General features: G+C 45.1%; 2 protein-coding genes and 1 long non-coding RNA gene across 4 annotated transcripts in view; all 3 read right to left on the bottom strand.

The window, feature by feature from the left end:
- The window catches only part of NR1D2 (nuclear receptor subfamily 1 group D member 2), a 24051-nt gene extending 23706 nt beyond the window's left edge, over positions 1–345 (bottom strand). The window contains exon 1 of the mRNA XM_027639063.1: positions 102–345. Coding sequence (XP_027494864.1) covers positions 102–117 — 16 coding nt within the window. The 5' untranslated portion in view covers positions 118–345. The remainder of the gene's footprint in view (positions 1–101) is intronic.
- Positions 346–8673: 8328 nt separating this feature from the next.
- Positions 8674–9717, bottom strand: LOC113945198. The gene is made up of 3 exons (XR_003526991.1): positions 9637–9717; positions 9306–9394; positions 8674–9209 (listed from the first exon to the last, which is right to left on the bottom strand). It is a non-coding gene; the product is annotated as an uncharacterized LOC113945198 (long non-coding RNA).
- A 5994-nt stretch (positions 9718–15711) lies between these two features.
- Positions 15712–21498, bottom strand: RPL15 (ribosomal protein L15). 2 transcript variants are annotated; one of them, XM_027639131.1, is made up of 4 exons: positions 21398–21498; positions 19854–20035; positions 18337–18473; positions 15712–16335 (listed from the first exon to the last, which is right to left on the bottom strand). In XM_027639131.1, exons 2-4 carry the CDS (start codon positions 20023–20025, stop codon positions 16030–16032), a joined length of 615 nt encoding a protein of 204 aa, XP_027494932.1. In that variant the 5' UTR covers positions 20026–20035; positions 21398–21498; the 3' UTR covers positions 15712–16029. The 2 variants fall into 2 exon arrangements, with proteins under 2 accessions (XP_027494932.1, XP_027494931.1); XM_027639130.1 differs by having other exon boundaries at positions 19854–20038; positions 21398–21487.
- Between the last annotated feature and the right edge of the window lie 65 nt (positions 21499–21563).

The raw sequence follows: 21563 nt of genomic DNA, 5'->3' as shown, positions 1-21563 counted from the left end.
CCCTGGACCGACCCCGCCCGCGCCCCCGCGCCCGCCCGGCCCTGCGGGACCACCCCGAGCTGCCCGCCCGAACGCCCCCGCGGCGGCCGCCCCCCGCTTACCCGCGCTGACTTCCATGGCGGCCACCTCCCGCAGGGGCACGGGCGGCGCCGCGCTGGGTTCCACCGGACCCGCCTCGGCTCCGGTCGGCGCGGCGCGGCTCCGCTCGGTCGTTGTCCTCCCAGCTCCGTGTCCCCGCTGCCGCAGCCCTACATGCAGCCGGCGGGAGGGAGGGAGAGCGGGAGGCGGCCGCGCTGTCGCCTGTCAGAGCGGCGGGTGCACGTCCCCGCCGCGGCGCCCTCCCCTTTACAACAAAAGCGCTCTCGGGGAGCCGCGCAGAGCGAGTGCGGCACCGCCGCCCGCCCCGCCCCGGCCCGGCCCCGCCCCGGCGGCCGCCCCGCCCCGCCCCCGGCCGCCCCCCTCACCCAGTGACACACTTTCCGCGCCGGCGGCAGCGCTCACGTGCGGCGGGAGCGTGCGGGAGTGGGGGGGCACTGCGGCGGCGGTGGGGAGCGCACCGAGCGGGGGTGTCCCCCCCCGGCCGGGCGGTGCGGCAGGGGAGCCCCGCTGGAGTCACCGCCGCCGCCGCCGCCGCAATCGGCGCTCCGCTCGCCCACCGCGGGGCACGGCGAGGGGCGGCGGTGTGTGTCAGCCGCTCCACCGCCGAGCACTGGCAGGAAATGCCACCGCTCTGACTGCCGCAGCTGGCGAGCTGCTCGCTCCCATCCCGACACGAGCATCTGACAGCTCCCAGTTCCAACTGTCGGCACTCCGTCCCCTGTCAGCCGCGTGTTTTCTCCTTGCCGGGGAAAAGGAATATCTATAGGAGAGACCCCTTCAGCCGCATGTTTTCCCTTTGCCGGGGAAAAGGAAAATCCCGGAGAGACCCCCTTCGGCAGTGCACGCACACTGCTGCAGACATAGTCTCTCCCTATGCAGTCATAGGGAGAGGCCATCACGCTATTGCTCCCAGTCTCAGTCTCTCCTATTTACAGCCAGGACATGATTTTATCACTCCCAGAGAGATTCCAGCCTCTAATATCTTCTACCATGCAGTGATGTCTCTGGGCACAGCGCCGCAGCAACGGGAGAGGGATGCGCCCCCAGAGGACCTGAGCAAGGGTGTCCCTGCTGGGATCCCCATCTACCACTCCCGAAAGGGAACCCGCAAAGAAAATGCACCACAACAATAAAGGGAACGTGAAATTGGGGAAGGCTCTCCGTTAAGGGAATGCAGAGCCCGAAACGAAGCTCTATCCCTCCTTGACCCCTGGGAGGCAGAGGCAGATGCATGGCTTCATGGAGCGTATTGACCTCTAGACTGAGAGGGAGGCAGTGGGGTTAACTGAGGTTAACAGGCAGAGGTTAAAGGCAGCTAAATGTAGTTTACTGCCTCCTAATTTGGGTGAATTTCCTCTCCTCTCAAATGAGGTAAACAGGTCAGTTTGGGCGAGCTTTCTCTCTTCTCGAATAAGGTAAGCAGGTGAGTTTTCTCATTTTTCTGTCTGCGGCCCAGTGGTTGGGAGGCATTCTTCTTAGTCCACAATGTCCACCGCTATCTCCAGACCCTCTATCCTCCAACTCCGATTTCCTACAGCAAAAGCTTTTTGTCCTCCTCATATTCCCAGTTTTCCTCCTCATACCAACTCCAAACTAAATTTCCTAAGCCCTAACATGTCCCTCTGGCTCTTGTACTGTCCCTGCCCGCTCTGCTGGATACCAAGCAGTGCTGCCTGCCCTGGCATGGCCAGGTTTGGGACACAATGTCCCATCCTCCCTTCCTACGCTCAGGGCACCTGGCTGGGTTTCTGCCTTGCTCCTCTGCCTGGCTTCTGGTCTTCTGTGGACAGTGATGTATTTGATATTAGCCTATTGGGACATGTCAAACTTCTCAACAAATGAAATTGGCCTACAAACTCAAAGGAAAAGATAGCGAATTAATCAAATGCTGTTAGGAAACTTAGGTGAACATCAGGAACAAAAGCAGAGCAAGTCCTCTCTGTGCATTCTTTGTCTCTGGGATTTTTAATGTTATTTTTGGATTTTAGCAAAGCAGATGTTTTAGTAATATTTATTAACCAGCAGGTCACCAGCCCTAGGTATTCACCGAGTCTGATAAAAAAGAACTACAGAAGTCGAGCTCTTGCTGTTGGATAAGGCAGGATACTTTGCAGGTGGTGATGGAAGCACTCAGAGATGAGTAGGGAGGATACTTTGCAGGTGGTGATGGAAGCACTCAGAGATGAGTATGGAAGCACTGGCACTCAGACCAAAGGTCCACCTGGCCTGCAGGCAGGCTGTGGTGCTCAAGGGAAGCTCCAGGTTTTTCGGGTGCATGGACTCCATTCCTGAGAGGGGCCAATAAAGGGAAGGACTGCTCATTCACTTCCTTTGTGGGCAAAGATAAATGCTGTTGCTCCTGCCTGGCGGGACAAATAGGAAAGGCAATGTACGCAGGTTTGTAGGATGCTATAGGGAGAGGCCACCACATTATTGCTCCCAATCTCAGTCTCTCCTATTTACTGTCAGGACATGATTTTGTCACTCCCAGAAAGATTCCAGCCTCTAATATCTTCTACATCTGCTTCTGAGACTCTTGAAGATCATTATAGCAGTTTCAGCCTGCTCTTGCCTCTGGTACTGCACTTTGCAGCCCTAGAGCCAACTCACACCCATCTTCAAGAATGCATTTATTTTGCTTCTCTCTCCTGTCTCAGATCAGCCCATTCCTTAGTGACCTTGGACTGCTCTGTGTGCTCCCATACTACAGTCTTTCTGCTTCCTTCCCTGAGGCGGATCCACACACACACATGGTTTGCAAGAGCCAAGCACTTCTCTTAAGGACAGAGTATGGTGAAAGACAATTAATGGGCCCACCACCCAGCCCAGCACTCAGGATCCTTGTCCACATCAGAGGACACCAAAAGATGTGTTTCCTTAGAAGGTCCAGCAGGTAGAGCCGGCTGTGGATAGCCACAGGATGGTGCAAGCAGTGTAACTCCTGTCCTGGTGTTCCTAATGGAGGTCTCAGAAATGGCCCTGTCCACTCCTATGCTGTAGGTCTGCTGGTCAGCACTAAGCTATGGACTACAACAGTAGTCCATGAGAGGCACTTCATTGTTTGGAGGAGAAAACTGTCTTAGAGAGCATCAAGGTTTTTATTCTGCCCTGTAACCTCAAAGAAGACTCCACTCTGCCAATGCAATGTGAGGGTCAAATTTTTGTTCGAGCCTCCTTCCACCTATCTCTTCCCAACCCACACAAACAAGCAACTGGCATAATAACTTGTGGCTCTGGGTGCTGGCCAAGTCATGGTACCTGGGCTTCTTCTCGAGGGGCTGCTCTTTGACTATAGCTTGGCTGCTAAAGTTCTGGTGTTACTTGCTGAGCTGCAAGTAACATTCCCTTAAAGATGTATTTCTCCGTGGATATTCCCTGATCCCCGCAAGGGATTGTGATTCCCTCCATGTTGTTCAGCTTTCCAAGAAGGGCAAAACAAATCCTTTTTATTATGGAAAGGCAGTGTACTTCTGGCATTCACAGTGGCATGGCACTTCTCCAACCCAAAGGTTGAGCAGGCACTAGAATGATCCATGGAAGAGCGATTGGGAATCCACGTGTTTGGTCTGTCCTTAGACTCCTTCAGCCTCTGTTTACTGAGGGTGCTGCTCTCTGCAGAACACTTGTGGTTCTGGGAAGAGACTGAAGTGAGGCATTGAAGCAGGAGGGAAAAAAGCACAGAAGATGGGACAGAAAGCTTCTTCAAACCCCTTCCCACCCCTGAGAGGGAGCACAAATATTTCTGCCTCTTTCCTCCCAGCCCACACACGTGGAGCAGGTCAAACTGCATGTTTAAATTTCAGAAGTTGCAGAGTGACTTCCACTGTGCTACAAACTCTTCTACCTCTGGGTGGGAGATGGCACAACGGTGTTGCACCAACTAATGCTGACTGAAATGTTAAGTGCGGCTGACAGTTGGACGGTGGGATAGGATGCACTTCGGCCACCTCAGCAGAGGTATGTAGAGGCTGATGACTCTTTTTCCTCAGGCCTGAAGTGCTGGTGGTTCCTCAGGTTGGAGCAGAATGCCTGCACCTTTCTGTCCCCACGAAGAGGCCCTCCTAATCCCGGTAAACATCCACACACCTGCCAGGAATGCAGGAGTTTCCATCAGCAGGCATATGTCTGCTTTTGGATGAGCTGGATTTCTTCAGTGCCTGGCACGTTTACAATAATATTAGCTTGATACCCAGACACAGACTTTGCGAACAGAAAAACATTGTTTACTTGAAGGGTGCCAAGAAACAGCATTTTTTCATGCCCCAACAGCTCCTGATGTTTTCTGTTTCTTTTTAAGTTATTACCTCAGGAAAAAAATTCCTAACCTCTTATTTGTCTTTTTGACTGATGCTCAGAACAGCTCTGACATTTGCACAGATCTACAGTAAGTCCAAATTCTCTTTCCTGGTCATTTACAGCTTATAATGGTTTACATATAACAGAAGTTATTTTTTTCCCTTCGTATAAAATTCTTTATCACTCTTTTTTTCTCTGGTCAGTCTGTTTGAAAAGATCCTTCTGAAACCCTCAGAAATCTGTCTGTCTTGAATAGTTTGTGCTCCACAATTGCAGGTGGAACTTGTTCATACAAGTACATTTCTCTTAGGTAAGGCAACTGATAACAAACCTATCCTTGCCTTTCCAGTTTCTTTAAAGCAAAGATTCACTTGCTATCTTCAGTGACTACCTTAAATATTGCCCTCTAAAAGTATTTTTAAAGATAGCTATAAGTGTGACTTCTTTCATGCATTAAATGATGTAAATAGCCATAACTCATCTAACTAATCTTAGCCTCTGGAAGCCAGTGGAAATTTTTGTATTGATTAGAGTCAGCTTGGGTCAAGCCCTACACAGTGTTTTCTGATCTCTTGCCCTACTTTTTCTCCATTTCTATTTCACATATATATCTAACTCTTTCAATTGTTGCACATTTTTCTCTCTGTTGAAGAGAAATCCTGATAAGGAGGTCCCCAGAGGTCTTTAGCTTGTCATCACATCTCTTCATAGGCTGAATGTGTGCGGAATGCTTGAGGAAGAAACAAAAGCTAAATATAGAATAGTTTAAAGCCTACCCATTAAGGGCATGCCTACATGACACAAATGCAACCAGCTTAGGTACAGGGAGTGGTGTAGTCACGGAGCTAAGTATAACCGAAACAGAGGATGTGGCTCACAAGCCATCCCCTTGCACTCACATCCTGTCTCTTGGTACCAAAGCCTTGGAGGAAGATATAAAAGCTCATAATAGACAATTGTATACTAACTTGCCCATAGGGTAACTCTCTTCCTGATAAAGCTCTTCAGCAGTCAGTTTACGGCCTGAAGCACATAACACTGCCACTTTTTTCTCTTATCTAGTGTTGTTGCGAGTGTGCTTTTTATTCACATATATTGGTAATGCAATTGGTTGCCTAGGCTGGTCAAAATGATGGGAAATAATCTCATGCAGTAGTGAGGTATCACAACTAGCTTCAGCTGCCCCTGCAGATTTTAATGGAAGGTGTTGACTTGGACCTTTAGTCCAGAAAGACAAAGCATTAATTAAACCTATCTTATATGACAGTAATATCACTGCCCACCTTTTCCTTTCTGTGCTGTAAGTTACTTAATCTGTCAGTATGTTGTCTATTTATCTTGAAATAAAATCATCAGCTGATGAAGCAAAGATGAGAATATATACTGCTTGATTGGGCCAAATGTGATTTTTATAGAGAAGCAGAATGGATAGTGCAAAGGATGTACAAAGACCTACCCTTTACTTTTGCTAAAACACTGAGAGTCTTAAAACATGCGACTTAGCTACAGGTGATTTCTGACACATTGTCCTGTCTTGGAGAAGGAATCAGCAGTGTTGTATTGAAGGCACAGTCAGCAGACAACTGAGAGCTGCTAGTCCCTTTTCCCCAACACCCCAACCTCTCCAGAGATAACTGCATTTCTCCCTCTGGTGTCTTGTGTAATAAATATCCTTCTAAGACTGGATTTTTGGATTTTCCTCTGCCTTTTTAAAATTCTATCATGGTGTCCTGCAGAGCACCTTATTTGAAAGCACCAATGCTCTCTAGGAAGTTAGCTATGCTGCAGCCTGCCAGCAATCATGCTGGCACTGTGTGACATGGTGCAGGCCAGGACATCCCTGGTGTGGTGTCATTGCTGTCACCAGATCAAAACCATTGCTTCAGAAATCATGTAGCTCAGACCAACCATTTCCCTTCTGAACCCTCCAGGCCACCAAAACATAAACCCAGCTTGCTTTTTCTCTTAATAAGGTATGTTAATTCTGGGGGGGATATAGTGTAACACAAACACAAAGCTCATCCTGGGCAGAGCAGAATGCAAATGATGCCTTCTCCTTGTTTTGGGAAAACTCTGCAGGTTCCATGGAGGGGGCGCATAGTTAGAAATGACAGCCCCAGCTCTTGCAAGGTTTCGTGTGTCACCCTTGCTTTTCTCCTCTGCAGCAGCACAAGCTGACTGCAATTACTGGTGTAATTTACAAGGAACATTCCAGAGTAAACTCAGCTCAGTCCTGAAGAAAGGCAAATACCACTTGCACCTGGGCCCTTAAAGCACAAGTTTTTAGAAAATGAACAGCTTTCATTACAGGTGCCATTGGTCCCTGTGCATTGGTCCAGGGAGTGAGAACTGCCTTTACACATACAGGCAAAACAAAGGCAACTATAGTGAAATCTGAACAAATTCTCTGGGGGATAAACCAAAACAAATTTTGATCCCAAGAATTATTACCTGTAACTAACCAAAGGATAGCTGGCAGTTCAAGGGTCAAGGCAGCTTCAGACTCTATACAGTACAGTGTTTTTTTCCCTATCATTGTCTCACCCTGGCTAACTTGGAGGCTCAAAGATGACTTAAGGCCTAATGCTTCAAGATGCCGAGTTGAACCAAGAGATGACGCACGGGACGCTGTATAACATCTTTTGTGCTGCTGGATTAGGCGCAACTGGTCAAATTCTTGTTTTGAAACGCTGGTTTCTGTGTTCTGCTAAGAGCCTGAACAGTTAAAGTTATTAACTGGCTTCTGAATAAAATGCATTAGGAATAAATATGCTTTAGGATAAACCTATTAAATGGATAAAATGCCATTACCAGGGGTGAAATATGATTGTGTGACCTTTTAAATAAATAAGCCTGCTATGCACCAAATTATGTCAGATAATAAGCTTTATACATGATAAAGTCATGCACTAGGTCTCAATCTTCAGGCATTCAATGAAATATCGCTAGCCATAAAGGGCTCCTGAAATGTTACACTAAAGAAAATTGCTTCCAGCTATAAAAACTTAACAGTTAAAACAAATGGAGTTTCTCTCATAAAATCCTATGCAAGGCATTAGTAGCAAGAACGAAAGCTTACTAGAAACAAACCTGAGGTATTCGAACTATTTTGCAAGTACACAATGCTTAAAATAATTCAGATTCCAGATAAATCTGGAATAACTCTATTGAAAGCAGAAGAGTGTAATCCTGAAACACCAGTGTGAGATCCAAATTATGTTTATAGGGTATTTAGAAATACCTTGGTGGGATGTCTCTGGATACAAACTTTGCAGTGTATCAAACTAACCTGCACTTGTAGTTTTGGCACTTGTACAAGCAGTAGAAATACTGACCTCTGCAGCTGTACCGAATCTTGGGTCTCACTGTGTTATGCCTCAGCAACTAGCCCAGATTACTTCTGACACAATTATATTCCTATTAAGAGGCCATTCATATTTGATGTGATGGAAACAAAGCTGGATATTATCAAGCTCGTGAATAAAGACAGATGTGCATTTAGTCAGATTCAGCTACCAGCTTCACATGTGGCAAAACTGGTTCTCTCTACATTAAGTCAGAGTAAGAACTTTCTGCTTTAAACCATTACAAACAAGAAGGAAGGAAGCCAATTCTCTCATTCCTTCTAGCGATCATGGGCAAACCAACAAAACCTCCTGGTGAGCCTCTTACAGTTTTAATAAAATCATCATGGTCACTTCATCTCTTGTTACGTGAACATCAGCAAATAAATGCAATTCCCAGCTGGGGTCTTGTGCTGGTTTTGGCTGGGGTAGAGTTAATTAGTCTCAAACACAGCTCCAAGGACTGAAAATACTCTTGGAATTCCCTGACAAAATCAATTATCTTCTGCAAAAGTTGATATCAGTAACAAAAAGGATCATTCCTGTTTCTTCTGGGGTTTTGGGGGTTTGTTTTGTTTGTTGTTTGTTGTTGTTGTTTTGTTTTGTTTTGGGGGTTTTTTTGATTGGTTGATTGGTTGGTTTATGTTCATTTTTGTTTCATGGAGGGTTTTTGTGTGGAGTTGTTTGTTATTTTTTTCCCTGAACTGGGACAACGCAGGCTAGAAAGGATCTTCTTAACCTTCACCTACATACACTAGCAATTTTTACCAAAGCTCAATCCAGTACAATCTTTTCCAGGAGGGGCATGTAAAGAGACATGGTGAAATTCAAGCACTCAGAATAAGCCAGCCTTGCTCCAGCTCCCAAAAAAATCACTCTCCAAACCTTAGGAAAGAAACAGGTATATTCTCCACATCTAGTTTTAGTGCCTCTGCTAAATAGATTGAGGTACACCATGCCAAGCACAACTTAAACAGGACCACTGCAAAGGAATGGGTGGCATTATGAGGCTAATAGTGAAATTTTATTATCTTTTCCTGAACAACTGCAGTGCAATGCCTAGAAACAAATAATAGCTCTGTTCCAGGCAGGAGCTCAGCTGCATCCTGAAGATGTCTCCAGGCACTTGCCATTTTGTTTTACTGCTCTTCCTCAGAACTGGTCAATTGTAAGCATCAGTCTTGCAGAGAAGACATGTTATCAGGGGTGAAGGACAACTGCTTGTTATATAATCCTGCCAAATCCTTGATACAGCAGTTCTCAGCAAACAACCATCTTGCTGTGAGTCATCTGGAAAGTCTCTGGTTCAGTGAGCTTCCAGGAGCAGAGCATCAAAACAGGTTGTATTTCAACTTCCCATTTCAAATTACAGGAGGCACCCATGAGTCAAGGCAATAATTTTCTCTTTATCTACCTTCAGATGCCATCCTGCATAAGGATCCAGCCTGTGCACCTGCCAAACCAGAAGACCTGTGGGAGATCCCAGCCAGTACTGGATGTCACAGCTTGCAGCTGTCCAGGGTGGCTGCTGGCACGAGGGCAACCACAGCATGAGGAAATCCTTACCCTGCCCTTCAGAGAACTGGAGATGCTGCACGTGGTGTTGGACATGCTCTGTGCTCACCAGCCTTTCTCCAAACACCCGTTGCTGGTCCCTGTCAAAAGTGGACACCATGCCCCTTAGACCTCTGGGCTGGCCCTGCACGACCATTTGCTCGTCAGGAGGCCAGGAGCTGTCAAATGCCGTATCCCTGCTCTTGTCACCAGAGCCAGGGGCTTCATTAGCTCACACTTTTTTCTTTTTTTTATTTCCCTTTGAGGCAATGCCAAGTCTTAATCTGGTGCCAGGTCACAGATCCCAGCACTGGGTCTATCTTTGAATTAGGAAGTCTCCCACCTCAGAGCTGGCCAGCTCAGGACCTACTGCTCTCCCACCTCTGCTCCTCCCCGCTGTGCTTGACAGACAGTCAGAATCAGCTCTTGTGACAACAGTGTTGGCAACTCTGTGTTGGCACACAAAACTGAGCAGCTCATTTTTTACAAACCTAAACAACTACAACTTTGGCAATCTCACTCCTATTGAACAACAACAACAACAAGAACCGAGTCAGCAGCAAGCAGTAGCCTGTTACACAGGGCTGTATATAAACCCAGAAGAAATGAGATGGGTCAGCTTGCGTTGGCTGGCAGATGCTGAAAGAGTTGGTCTAGGATTACCACTTCAGGCTGGGCCAAAGTGGAGAAAGATGGAAGGTAGTTTCTTTCCTGGTACTCTGTCTCACTCCTCTGTGTAGGACAAAATTGCTTCAGCCTTTAATGCTATTACAAAGCATTATTATAATATATATATTATATATATTTAATATATATTATATATATTTAATATATATATTATATATATTACAAAGTTCTTATGAAGGTAACATACAATTCAATATTCAAACTGTAATGCAATTAATATGATTTTAGGCCAGTTTGCAAAAACTGCAAAACTAATCAAGTTTCAGCTCTGTAGTTCATTTCCACACAGTCATAATTTGGCTAAAATAATTATTCATGCTTAAAACAAATATCTTCTTATTTTAAAATTATTTTTTCTTAAAATAGATTAAAATGTCAGAACGTTGCCAGAATGGCACCTACTAGAAGGTGACATTGTTTGTTAGAAAGGGATTTTGAAGTTTTCGGTTCTAAACAGATGGGGCCATCACTAGAGAAAACAGAATTCATGTATGCCATATGTTTTACACAGTTTTATAATTCTCATATTTTTTATTAAAGTAGCCAATGAAAATAATAACTATACTTGAGTTTTTCATTTAACCTCAGGAGTCAGAACACTGATTCAGTTGTTCACAGTGGGTTGTTTTCCTTTCTTTTTTCTTTCTTGGCAATATAAATTATAAATCTAAGAATTGGGGTTTCAGTGTAACTTATAGTAATCAACTAATTTTCTGTTTCCCATTGATATGGTATAACTAATGCTTTAAAATTGCAGTTTGGGACAGCAATTACCTTCCCAGTACAAATCGTTGGAGTTAACATGAAAAACTAGGTATCTTACTATCAGCTCATACAGGTTTTTAGTCTCTGCCTCTTAAGTATAGACAACCAGGCATCTATCAGAAATAAAACTACCTAAAGTAAGTTTGGGGACTAGATTCTGCAGATTCAACAGAACCCATTGAATCAAGTATTTTCTATAAATCTATTTAAAAAAAAAATCAAGAATGTTCCTTTCACTTCCACCTTCTTCTGTAAAAAAGATCTTAAGCAGATGTTCTCCATCAACACCCGTAACAGTAACCTGCAAAGAGAAAATACAAAATTTTGTTTTGCTTAAAAAGTTTACTATGACTTTCTTTAACTGTGCATTGACAAAACCGCTTTCCAAATAGTCAAACATGAGAAAGGAACTTTATAAACCATCATTTTTTTATATGACTCTGAAAGAAATGAAAATGCAAAGCTCAAAACACATTATTTATAAAGGTTGCATAACTTGCTATCTAAACTCATCTCCTAATCATGAAACCCATGAGAGAGGCAGGTGGATTGTAACAGCAGATGAGTTGAAGGGCCGTGATTCTCATACAAGGAAAGGGTTCAAATAATTGCTTGTTAGTCACAGAAAAACAATGCTGGAAGAAAACTGTATGAATAAATGAATGAGTGAACACTGGACTAATGAGCTACTTCCTCTGCTTGGCGTATGAGCTCTCTGGGGATGACGACTCATTTAGTTACACGTGTGAACACGATGCAGAGTTAACAAGGTCTTGGTTTCTGCCTGCTGCTCTGACTACTGACATACAGTCTGTTGACGAGGCCTGGGAGACGGCGTTGGATGCAGTGTCTTTCACAGCACCAAATGGGAACCATCCTCCTGCTCTGGGTCTGGTGAAGTGCAGCTGCTATCTGGGTTGGGGTAGCAGATTGACTCCAGAGACAGAGGCATGTGAAGCTAGTTCTGTGCTGAGGACCTTTGGGTGCCGCCAGGTTTATACTGTGGGGACTGCACCACACAGACCTGGCTGGTGAACCCTGCATGACGCTGGCCATCTGTAGGCTCCTCTACAGCACCAGGTAGCACTAGAGTGCTAACAAGTCCCACTGAAAGCCACTTAAATTGTCCTCTTCTTTGTTCTCCAGCTTTTCTTTCCCTACCCCCCCTTCAATGTGCCTCTCTATTCTTGTGTTTCCAAGGGAACTCCTCAGCTTGCACATGGACAGCCAGCTTGGGTTCAGAGGTATTCTTCCACTGCTCTTTGCAAGAAGATAGACTGCAAAACCCCTATGGAGTCAGCCAGGGCCCAGAGTATTAACTAGCAAGTGTTCTTCTAAAGCCTGACACCAGGAAGGCAATGCAAGGAGCAGGCTTGGAAGGAGGCTACCTGCCATCTGAGAGAGCAATCTCAGCCAGCATTGATCTTATCAGAGCCAGGTTTAATTTAATCACTCATCTGCTCCCACTGAGCTCCCTGATCTTCAGGATACCCCAGGTCTCCATTTCCCTGAATGATGGAGAGATGACAGTATTCAATGAGATTAAATATCATCTTCATTACATAAGAGCCTTTAATTATATCATTGAACATCATTTGATACTGAAGAAAAACATGCTCTCTTAAATTTCAGGCAGTGCCAAGGGGCCCAGAAGAACTGGGTTCCAGCCCTGACTTTGCCAGGGGCCTTTTCCGGGACACTAGGTAAGAGCAGGATAGCCACTGAATTTAAGATTGTGTAAGCAGTGCAGCTCAGACACTTCCTAACTGTAGGGAATGAGACTTTGCAACCTAAACACTCTGTGTATAATTATTAAATTGAAGCTGATTCAGAACCTTGACACATGAACGACCCTCAAGTTCTCCATCCTTTCATACAGCTTTACATTTCAAGCAATTACTTAAAAAGCATTGGATCAAAAAGCTGGTGCTTGCTCAAAGCCTCAGAAAAGAGTGTTCAACTGAAATCCAAATTGCTTTTTTTCTGGTTGATGCTGTGTTTCCATCACTCTTGGTATTTTGGCTTGATACTCTCAGAACTAGACCTCTGTGCTGCAAAAAAGATGTTCAGGGCAAAAATTACGATGTTTTTCCCATCTTGGAGAGTGAGTAGATAATAGAGTAGGAATCAGGCTCTATTTTTAGAGTCTAGCTTTTTAATTCATTAGCTGTCTGGAAGTCTTCACAGGCAGTCACCTTTCTCTATTGGGTCAAGGCTGGTGAACAACTGCTGCATTACAAGGACAGAGATAAGTGAGAAAGTAGAGCTATAACTCTTCTCCATCACTAATTACTTCATTCTAAGACCCACACAAAATCACCAGCAAAATCTCATGACCTTCTGCTGCAAGGAAGGAGCCAACTGCCTCCCTCCATCAGCATCTGTGCCTTCTGCAGGCAGCAGGCCCGTGTCCCTCACCCAGCAGCACACAGCTGCCTCGCAGAGACAATGCAAGGAAACAATTACACTCCCTGTTGATTAGTGAGTCCCTACTTTTCAACATAGCTAGTGTTGCCAAGTAATGAGCACTTCTTTTAGCTATGTGGAAGGGAGTTTACTACTTGCTTATTTAAAGAACACACTAAATCACGCAATGTTTTTACACATTCCACTCTTCAGGAGGACAGAAATAGTGCCCTTGCCTGGCCCTCACCTTGCACCAAAAACTAAGTGATTAGCTAATCTGGGCGGCTGACACAAAAGCAAAATCTAGCCTAATAAAAGCTTACAGCCAACTATTTTCAATAGCACTGGTACCGGGCTGGTACTGTACAGCCCCATTTCTCTGCAGTTTTAACTGTGGTATTAATTTTGTCTTGCCTAGAAAACAGACAACTCTTTTAATTACATACAAAACATGCCTGTTCAGATTGAGAAATAATCAGTGCTGCAAGCAGAGCCAAGTAGATGGCTTGGAAACAGATTATTGGATTCCTCCATGTCTTAATAGATATCACACATAAAATTCCTGATGTTTCCTCCTCCCTTCCTCTGCCCTCCTTCAGCTATAGCTTAGTGTCCCCGTTTCAGGCAGACCCTCGATGGGGTCACCTCAAATTACAGCCTCTCACTAGGACTCCTGTCTCAGAGGACTGCTTTCCACCACAATCTTATGAAACACAGACTACTTGCAATTTGTTGAACTTGCATGACAGGTTCAAAAATCAAGTAGGAAAGGCAGAGATCACATAACCTCTCTCTAACCCGGATTTCCCAAGCCAACAACCCACCTCCCCCTGAAGTTTTTCCTCAATGTTTTGCCTTTTTTAAAAATACATTTTCGTAAAAGATAATTAGCCTTTCTGCTCCACGTGAATACTTGCAATGTCCCTTCAAACCCAAAGCCCTGTTTAACAGAGCATGAGACACTTCCAGCGTGAAAAGACGCTAAGGCAATCTGACTTCTCAAACACCTGGAATGAGACATCCATACTCAGAACATCCCTTGAAGTCACTACTATCTGTTTCAAATTCCTTTGCTAGTCTGATAGATACCATGCCCTCTTAGGTACACTTTCATTAGCAGTTTTCAATGAACTTCGAAGGGGATGGTATTTCTCCCCTTATTTTAAAGTTCAAGTCTCACTGAACTACCATATGCTGTAAGTTTTGAAAGCTGGCAAAGGATGCAGCATTAGTGCTGACTGCCCTGTCACCTGCTATTACCTTCCCCCATCAATGAATGGCAAGGGTCCCAAACAGTTTAACAACACCCAATACAGCACCACCAGTCTTGAAGCTGTTGCTTTATTAAAAAAAAAATAAAAAATCATAGAACGGTTTAGGTTGGAAGGGACCTTAATGATCATGGGCAGAGACACCTTCCAATAGACAAGGCTGATCAAACAGACAACAGAAGTCCCAAAGGAATGGACATGCTGGCTATACTGGCACCACTTTGAGCCCTAAACACACAAAACAGAAAGATCAGCCCCCTCTCTGCAATAACCCCTCCATGCTCAGGGGGAGACCTCATTCACTGAATGTGCTCTGAGGAACTTCCACTACCTGTCCAACACCATCACAGGAGCTGCTCTCAAGAAAACTAGTGCTTCTTCACAGGAAAAGTAAAAAAGATCTCCCTTCCCTAGAGCAGACAGCACTTTTTAACAGAAGATTCCTTTTGAATTTTTTCTTGTTTGGGCCAAACAAACACATCATGAAAGAATTGCTGCCTTGAGCTGTTCTCCCTGGCTCGAAGAACACCCTGCCAAAACATCTCTTCTTAAGGCTACCACCCTCCTGTAAGAACTGGAAGTAGTAGGTGAATTTTCTCAATTGAAGGGAAAATCTTGACACATTTCAGCCCAGCATAAAAAAAAAAATCATTCCACATCTCAAGTTGAAGTTCCAGGAAGACACAGCTAATTTTTGGGCCTTCTATTGACCTTTTTGCCCATCACTACCCAATGGATGTGGTACAGAATCTGTGGAAGCTAGGACAGCCATCCATCTAATTTACCAGGAAGTGCAATTATTCTCTCAGTGTTTCTGTGCAAGATGACTTAATGCTGAAAGGTCACACTGTAATTTCACAAAAAGTAGCCCAAAATAAATTAATTTATGATCACAAATGCCATCCAAATGTGGTTATTTTTACCACCTAACCATGCAGAGTAAATCAGAATGCAGCTCTCTTAACACCAGAGACGTTCTCTGTTCTGGTATCAAAAGGCAGATCTAAGAAATACTGTCTCCACTGCAAAAGAAACAGGTTGGAATCTTGACATATTAAGCAATACCTAGTTTACAGTCAGTATTTTATTCAGCCTAAAACTTTATCGCTCTTTGTGATGTGTCTACACTTACAATACTGTGCACTTTAATGAATGGACCAAGCTTTACCTTTCCGTTCTGGGCTTAAGCTGATTTATACAATGTCTGTAGCTAAGAGAGGCCCAAGAGCTGGTTTGATACCGAAGACATACAAAAAAAACAAAACTGGAAAAATAAAATTGTCATGAGTATTTAATCGCCTATAAAAAATAAACAAGCACTTTCAGTTTATATCTCATTGCACAGGATCAAAGCTGGCCTTCAGTCTAAGCACAGGACAGAGAAGACTCCAACCCTTACCAAAAGTGAAACCCGTCACAGAACTCTAAACTCGCGGCCTACAAACTTCACAAGTATCAAATTACGTTTTCAAAAGCCTGTCAAACTATGGAAACAACGGAGCTCCTGGAGAATCCTATACTTGTGCACATACACCAAGAAGCAGCAGAAGCACTTGTGGAATTTAAGAACCCGCATCAGCTTTATTAGATGGTTACGTTTACAAGGATTAGCGGTAGCGGTGCAGCTGCAGGGTATTGCGCCTTCTCCAGGCGGCACGACGGGAGCCACCAATGGTGTGGTGGAACTTGTGGCCCTTGCCAAGGCCACGACTCTTCCGCCCGGCCGACGTCAGCCCACGCATCTCCCTGTGCTTGTGGACGGGCTTGGTGATCCATTGGGTATCGGGGTTGCGCCTGATGGTCTTATGGAAGGGATCGATCAGAATCACTTCGAAAAACTTGTAAGTGGAATCTTCACCAACCCAATACGAGTTCAAGACTCTCAGAGCCCCACAGTGACGGCCAGCACGTTCCTAGGGGAAAAAATAAATGCAAAGGCCTGTAAAAACATGGATGCAGGGCACTCTTCATGCAGAAAGATACAACTGAACTGAAACATGAAATTTCAACTTTCCCCAAGAGACCCTCTTTTCCTGAAAGAACTCCTCCCCTTTCAGTTGCAAAGGTGCAAGAAAAGTAACAGCTGAAAGGAATGTTGTGTTTAAAAAAAAAAAGACTGTCTGGATTCCGACATGAATCAGGTTTTAAAGAATATAAGCAGGAAGGTGCTTGGTTGACAAAAGAAAGAACTCTTTTCACATGGAAGCACCAACCAGTAAATACAGCATTAAAAGTAACTTTAATATGAAAAGAGGAGCTCGAGCTGCACTTGGGGCCATAGAACAATCTTTTGTGGGAAGTTATGAAAGCCTGATTGATTTGCACATCCAAAGCTACAGGGGAGAAACACATTTCTGCAGAGAGTAAGACTGAACCGATAGGAGAAAAGGAATAGCTGATGTAAAAAATTTTTGTACCACTGCTGGCATATTAGTGCTTGCTATTCCTATTATCACTTGTGGTTGGAAAGACGCAGTCTTAGATTAAAAAACAAAACAAAGCAGAAAATAACAATTATGCAATTCCATCTGCCTGTCCTGTCAAGGATGCTCCTTATTTAAAACACTGTGTGTTTAATTGTAGGACTTTATCATCACTATGGGAAAGCATGAACCAATGGAATACACTCATCTTCTTCCCCAATGTGATCCCAATCTATTGCTACAGGCTCCCATTAAACAGTACTTGACTATCTTCTGCACATGTAATAACATTTTCTCAAGTCCTTGTTTTATTCTAGAATAAGAGCAACACCTGTATGAAACACTGAAACACCAACCACCCTCAACCAGCTTCTGTGCAGGGATGGGAGCTCCAATTGAGGCTTTGTATTTCTGTAATCTGAAAAATTTAAGTCTTCCAGGAGAGAGTATGTCAGATTCAGAAAATTTCAAGCTAAAACTGAGGGAAAATAACCTCTTCCGTAGTTGTCATGTCAAGTGAGCATGTGATTAGCCATCTGGGAACAGCATATATGAAGAGAATGCCGTGAGTACTCATAATACAGAATTGCATTTTTAACTTAAACTCATCATGTGTTTCTTTTAAATAAGCGGGTTTTTTTCCTTGAAAAAAAAAAATCCCACCATACTCAACTTGATGACGTCCCTTAGAAATACTTCTGTAACCTCGAGAACAGAAAAGTCTTCTGCTTCAAGACAGAAAGGCAACAAGCAGTCCCCCTTCTTTCACAATGTCTCTTTTTGAGTGCAGACTCGTATTAATTCTAACCCACTGAAAAAGTTTTTTTGTAAAGGTGACAACCACATCTTTTCCACACTACTACTGTGAACACAACATCTCACCTAGAAATAACTTTAGCACCAATCTGTGTGCTAGTGAGGTACCCAAGTTTTTATAAAGAACCAGACAGTCTCTGGCAGCTGCTTTCAGATCCTACAATACAGCCAAGTACACCAGGCACCACTCCTACTACACAAACAGGTGCTACAGACTTTAAGACAGGAACTCACCTCTACTTTGTGAAAGGATCATCACCTACAGCTGGCAATCCATACAACATGGCAGGGAACAGAGGTGGGATTTACCGACAAGTCAGACACCTTAGCGTATCTGAATTCTTATTTCCCACGCCTAACTCTTTATTTTATTGTGGCTTGTACTATTTATCTGTTTTTGATTACAAATACTGTGGCATATTTTAGAAGTATACACTACGAACTTCAAGAAACCACCTAAGTGGTTCCCCAAGACCCCATCTGTAAAGCCTGAACAGTTTTTTTGTTGCCCCAACAGACATTCTGTTGCTTTCCTGCCACCAAAATTCAAGATCTTTTACCCAACATATTAACAAAACAGCTGATTTGGGTTTTTTTTTTGTCTGTGAGTATTTTCAGCTTTTACAGACTAAGACCTTGCTAACTAAATTTGTGAGCAGTGACCAAAATACTCACCTCTGCAACAGACTGAAGGCTCCGGGCAAACTTGAGCTGATTAACACCGTGGTGCACAGGTTTGCCATAGGTGGCACCTTTCGGGACTGGGCGCTTGCGGCCACCACGGCGGACACGGACACGGTAGATCACGTAACCTGAAAGAAACGGCGACTTAGGAACTAGGAGAATTCTAGTAGCAATTTTAATGCCCATACTGCATTTCCAACCCCCCAAAATTTACATGAAATGCTGCAAGATTAAAGTCATTATAATAACCTTCACCAAAATTTACAGCTGGAGGTGGACAGCACAAGATGTTTTCGTTATTTTCATCACAACAGAGTAAAGGAAGTGATATCCTCTCACGACTAGTTTTTGGTTCCAAACCAGAGGTTATGGCACCTTTTCACTATTCAGTCTCAAACAGACTAAGAACAGCTACAGCTACGTTGTAACATGATTACAAAATGTAAAAAATTTTTAAAAAAAAAGAAAAAAATCACCCCAGAACACCCAACAAAGCCACCACTCAAAACTCTAAACTCTCATACTCTAATAGCAGCATTCATAAAGTACTAAAGCATAAGCCATCCAGAAAACCTACTGAAATCTAATCACTGAAAAACAACCAAATTAGATGAGCAGTGACAGAAGTGTAGTCTTAGCTTTTTATTTTCCTAGTGAATAAACATACTGGTTTTTGTAATGGGATTTGCTCAAGTTACACATAGATGGCCATTTTCTCCACTTCCTTCCCTAAGCAATAACTGTTTTCCAATAACAGTACAAACTCCATCATCTTGCTTACTCAAGTGCATGCAGCTGTAATAACAGTCATGGAATCACAGAATGGCCCAGGTTGGAAGGTACTTGAAAGATCATCTAGTTCCAATCCCCCTCACATGGAGAGGGACACTTTCCACTAGAGTAGGTTGCTCAGAGCTCCATCGAACGTGGCCTTGAACACTTCCAGGGATGGTGCAAACTGTTCCAGTGTCTCACCACCATCACAGTATAGAATTTCTTCTCCAACATCTAAGCTAAACCTACTCTCTTTCAATTTGAAGCCATTCCCCCTTGTCTCATCACTACATGCTCTTGTACAAGTCCCTCTCCAGCTCCCTTTAGGTACTGGAAGGCCACAATGAAGTCACCCTGAAAAAAGTCAAAGTAATGCATGACAATGCTTGGGCAGAGAAAGGACACCCCCCAAACCCAAGATATTAACAGCACTGCTCAGCTCTGCAGTACCAACAGCGCACAAGAACTGGGGCCAAAGCCCACTTGATCTTCATCTGCCAAAGCAGCCACAGAAGGTGCAGATGGAAAATTAAGGGGAGCTAAGGTTTTAGGTTGTGGATGTTGCTACCAACTGAACACATTTATGATACTCGGCTGATTTCACGTTGGACACTTCAGTTCACTGGGGGATGCTTCAGTTTCAGATTGTTATCCTGCTGTCACTTAAGGAAGCTGACGAAAGACCAGGTCACCGCATTCTGAGGCACGTGGAATCCACCTCTCCATGCCATTACCTTGCTTGGCCTTGTACCCCAGCCGGCGGGCTTTGTCCGGGCGGGTGGGGCGCGGTGCCCGGTGCAGGGCCGACAGCTGCCGGTACTGCCAGCAGCGCACACGCAGCAGGAACCGCATCACGTCCGACTGCTTCTTCCTCCATAGCTCCTGGATGTACTTGTAGGCACCCATGTCTGTCTACCTGCTGAACGGAGAGGCCGGTGAAAACAACGCACCAAAAGCCCATCCCAAACTTGAGCGTCTTCCAACACCAACACTGCATGAAAGCACACACGGAACACCACTGAGAGACAGGGGGCTCACAAGCTCCTCTGTACCACTGACACAACTGGAAACACGGATCACACTTGGCAACCCCCAGCAGGACACGCAGCAGTCACCATTCCTGCCAATTTTTCTCCTTTTCGTATGTTCTGAGGTGTTAAAAACTCCTCCACTGAGAAAGTTTCCAGTGTGTTACGTCTGATACTACCAAAAATAACAGTTAACACCTGAAACAAGTTGTAAATGTCAATCTACACAGAACCAGGGGAGGGCAAGTTGTGTAGTCTTTATTCTTAACACTTACTTTAGCAAGGTTTTACTGGCAAGTGAAAGCTTAACAGTTTCCTAAGAAATGGAAAGAACTGCATTGGGACTTCTGTTCCCTCAGTGCTACTCACACTGTGCCTCCCACATCTCAGGAGAGACAAGGCCTTTCTACACATCTACTGAAACTGGGCTTCAAGCAAAGTGAGGTGTACTGCTTGGGTCACACAATGGAGCAAAAAATCAAGTGCCATAACTCAGCATCCCGCTGATGGTGACATCTGAGCCTGTGCTCTGCTCCACAGATGCCTTGTGTTTCCTTTTCTTTTAAATTAATTTCTTTAAATTATTTCTGCTAAGTACCATCAGGGTCAATTTGTATTGACTTCAGCAGAGCAAGGACTCAACACAATGTTCCTACTTTGCCTTTAAGAAAATAACGATTATTACAAGCCCCCCTTTTCTGAGTCGAACATTATTGCTAGAAACCTGAGGTCTCACATGCCTGCAGCAACCAGCACGTGCACCCGCACTCCATCAAACCCCTACCCAACTCACCATCTGGAACACGCCGCCCATTTTATTTACATTATAAGAAAAAAAAAAATCCAAATCCAGCTCGTGTGTGATTTGGATACACCTCTTGTTTTAAGCTGCCCAGCTACGGCTCATCCCTTCCCATCCCCTGAGGCTCGCCGTCTTCCCTGCATTATGGCACAGAACACCATGAAGGAATCGCAAACCCGGAGCCAAAGCGGGGCCTGAGGCCTGTCAGTGACCTGCAGCCGCTACACCGCGCCAGTGTCCCCCCTGTGTATCCCCCCGGGTATCCCCAGCCACTCCTCCTCCCCTTCCCGCCCCGCCGGGGCGCAGTCCCCCGGCCCTCCCCCACCGGCCTCCCAGGGCGCCCGCGCCGCGGGAGCAGCCCCGTGCCGCCCGGGTCTGGGCGGATGTGCGGCGGGATCCGGGGATGGGCGCGGATGGAGGGAAAGGCCGCGCGCAGACAATCCCTCACCTGATGGCGCCCGGCACCGGAAGGGAAGAGGCCCCCTTCCCACAAACCCTAGCGGTAGCACCGCGCTTCCGGCGGCTGCCGCGGCGCCTCATGGGTAATGCAGTCCCAGCAGGGGAGCTGTGCCGCGCGCCCCGCCCCGCCCCTCGCGGCCCGGCCCCCCGCGCCC

This window comes from Corapipo altera, unplaced genomic scaffold, assembly GCF_003945725.1.
Source record: "Corapipo altera isolate COAL_440 unplaced genomic scaffold, ASM394572v1 44, whole genome shotgun sequence".
Lineage (NCBI taxonomy): Eukaryota > Metazoa > Chordata > Aves > Passeriformes > Pipridae > Corapipo > Corapipo altera.
Note: the sequence above shows the minus strand (reverse complement) of the source record. Positions and strands in the feature narration are given on the sequence as shown.